Source organism: Protobothrops mucrosquamatus, unplaced genomic scaffold (assembly GCF_001527695.2).
Source record: "Protobothrops mucrosquamatus isolate PMUCROS unplaced genomic scaffold, P.Mucros_1.0 scaffold3450, whole genome shotgun sequence".
Lineage (NCBI taxonomy): Eukaryota > Metazoa > Chordata > Lepidosauria > Squamata > Viperidae > Protobothrops > Protobothrops mucrosquamatus.
In genome coordinates this window covers 61,785-64,940 of record NW_015389428.1, presented here as the reverse complement: position 1 = coordinate 64,940, position 3,156 = coordinate 61,785, and the positions used below count along the sequence as shown (strand labels likewise).

The window sequence follows — 3,156 nt, the reverse complement described above, 5'->3', positions numbered from 1 at the left end:
GAATAGAATAGAATAGAATAGAATAGAATAGAATAGAATAGAATAGAATAGAATAGAATAGAATAGAAGCAATGGATGGAAACTGATCAAAGAGAGAAGGAACCTATATCTAAGAAGAAAGAACAATTAATCAGTGGAACAACCTGCCTCCAGAAGTTGTATATGCTCCAACACTGGAGATTTTTAAGAAGAGACTGGACAGCCATTGGTCTGAAATGATATAGGGTTTCCTGCCTGAGCAGGGATTGGACTAGAAGACCACCAAGGTCCCTTCCAACTCTACTACTACTATTTATTATTGTTGTTGTTATTATTATTATTATATATCTGGGCACAATTTCTCTCCCATAATTCTCCAGCTGTATAAAGAGCCCAGCCTTTCCCTCCCTGCAGCCTCTCACCCTTCAGGGCCAGATCCAGAGGTTGTTGCAAGCCATCGTGCTCCACGTGGCACCGATAGCGGCCCCTCTCCTTGGGATCGATCTGGATTCTGAGCGAGTAATAGTAGGTCCCATCTGAGTTGGGGGCCAGAGACTCATGGAAGATGTCTTGCAGCCAGAATTCCCCATCCCTCCTCCAGGAGGCATCGATCTCCCTGGGGTAGAAGCCGTGGATTCGGCAGACGTGCCTCTCCATACCATCAGCTTCTGTCCTGCTGCTCATCGTCACCACTGGAGGAACTGGGGGGAAAAAAAAGGCTGTTAGAATCAAAATTGTGCCTCTCCGGAAATTAGCTTGACATGCATCGTACGTGCAACCAGAACTAGGAGTCTCCAAATAAATCAAGCTGCTTTGAATAATTTCTTTCGGCCAGAAAAACAAACATAAAAGCACTTTATTAAATACAGTTAACCCTTGACTTACAACATTTACTTATTGTTCAAAGTTACAATAGCACAGGAAAAAGTGACTTAGTTTTTCACAGTTACAACCGTTGCAGCATCCCCATGGTCACATGATCAAAATTCAGATGCTAGGCAACTGACTTGTATTTATGATAGTTGCAGTGTCCAGGGGTCATATGATCACCTTTACGACCTTCCGACAAGCAAAGTCAGCGGGGAAGCCATATTCTCCTAACAACCGTGTTACTCATTTTAACAACTGCTGTGATTCACTTAACAACTATAAGTCGTAAAATGGGGCAAAATTCACTTAACAAATTTCTTGCTTCGCAACAGAAATTTTGGGCTTAATTGTGATTATAAGTCAAGCTGTATTATTATTTTCTCTGTTGCCTTGCAAGTACACTGAGTGTTTCTGTCCCGGAGACAAATTCCTTGTGTGTCTAATCACCTGTGGCCAAATCAAGTATTCAATTCGATTTGATTTGATTCGAATTAACTCTTCTGGTCCTGCTTCCTGTCTGGATTACTGTCATGGTTCCGACTAACGAAACACTTCAAAGAACTTCAAGGCATTGTTTATCCTAAAAAGTCTTTAATCGTGAAACAAAGTGTCGGCACAGCATGGTGGATGCCAAGATCTGAATTCCCCTCCCCTGAGCACATAATATTCAATCATAATTCCCTCCTCTAATTTGCGGTCATAAATCATATTCTCCAATCAGTTTGAAGGGCAAAGTTTCCCTTCTGTTCTGTAGCCAGAGGTTTCTTATCCCCACACAAATTCCCCACACAAATTCTTTCTTCCCCCCTCCCAGCATCATCTAATTTAACTCTAAAAGTACCACACATCTTATACAGAGAGTGGCTGCCTCTTCATATTTCGTCAAAACAAGAACATCCAATGTTAGCAGCATTGACAATTACCTTACAAGATTGACACTACTATTTCCACTTCTAGAGACTGATTTTTAAAAAAAAATATCAGAGAGGGCTAAAAACAAGGGCAGCATCAAGGCTGCAATCGCTTGGACGACTCCCAGATTATTCCTCGGAGATCTGGAACCCGGTTAAATAATGACTCTGAACAGTCAGCCGAAAGAGAATCAGAGGAGGCTTCAGCTGGGGAAAGTGCGCAGGGGCAAGACAGCCAGCAAAAGGAGGAGGAACTGCCTCCTGCACCTTATCCGAGAGCACACAGGGCAGAGAAAAGGCAGTCGCAATGGAGGTCAGCCAGATTACTCGGGAGGAGAAGGCCCTGCCCATCTTGATAGGCTAAACTGGGAAGCTGGGTATTTAAGATAGCAGGAATATGGAGGCATTACTGGGAACGTGTCAGTTTGCCGGCTGTTTATTTCCTCGTCATGATTTCTGCTTCACTGTGTTTGGAATCATGCCTTGGAGACTCTGAACCTTTCTTGCTAAGTGAGCTTTCACGTGTGTATTTAATTTTGGCTTGGTGGATTTAAGTTTGTTTCGTGGAGCTATTTGTTTGAGCAACTTTCACTTATTTATGGACTATTGACCAGTTGCTTTGTGGACTAATCTTGGATTGCTTGTGGCTGAGCCCATAGGGACAGTTCTGAATATTGGTAAAGGGAATTACTGGGGAACATTAATACACTCACTAAACCACAGTTACGTGGGTGTGACTGAGTGGGGCAGCACATCGGCTGACGATCACCAGCAGAAAACAAGCCAACTGGGTCATCTGGCCTGTTCTTTGCCAGCAAACCTACACAGGAAAAACTTGCAACACTTAAGCAGATGCAGCTCCCATACTTTCTCTCTGGCTGTTTCCCCATACCTTCCCTCAAGGATATCTTTGATCTGTAGTGGTCATACTTCTGCAGCCACTCCGTGCAGATGCTCTCCAGGAAATCTGTGAATCGCTGATTGGCGGCAGTTTCAACCTTCTGCTTGATCTCCTGGGCTTCTTTGTCAGCTGCTGTCCAGATGCCGGTCGCCATCTCGTAGCTAAGGAAATCCCGCCCATCATAGCCGTAGTGCCAGTGGCCGTTCCTTTTCCCATCTTCCCCCACTTCACAGAAGATCATCATCTGGACGATGTGAAAGCCTAAAAGAAGCATCCCCATGATTAGGAGGAAAAGCTCTCTAGGAAATCAGAGAAAGCCACTTCCTGCTGGAGCTCCAGATTCTGTGACTGCTGAGACAAGAAAGCAAAAAAGACAAGGATTACAGGAAGAGATCTTGAAGGCCAGTCGAGGTTGAGACAGAATTTGGGATCTGTAAGACAGATGAAATCTCACTATAAAGGAACTCACTATAAACAAGGCTGGGAAATTCTTCA

At 43.9% G+C, this 3,156-nt stretch overlaps 1 protein-coding gene across 1 annotated transcript in view; it reads right to left on the bottom strand.

The window, feature by feature from the left end:
• The window catches only part of LOC107297666 (class I histocompatibility antigen, F10 alpha chain-like), a 24,684-nt gene that overhangs the window by 487 nt on the left and 21,041 nt on the right, over nucleotides 1–3,156 (bottom strand). The window contains exons 5-6 of the mRNA XM_015827025.2: nucleotides 2,653–2,922; nucleotides 402–680 (exon numbers count right to left, since the gene is read on the bottom strand). Of these exons, the coding sequence (XP_015682511.2) occupies nucleotides 402–680; nucleotides 2,653–2,922 (549 nt within the window). The remainder of the gene's footprint in view (nucleotides 1–401; nucleotides 681–2,652; nucleotides 2,923–3,156) is intronic.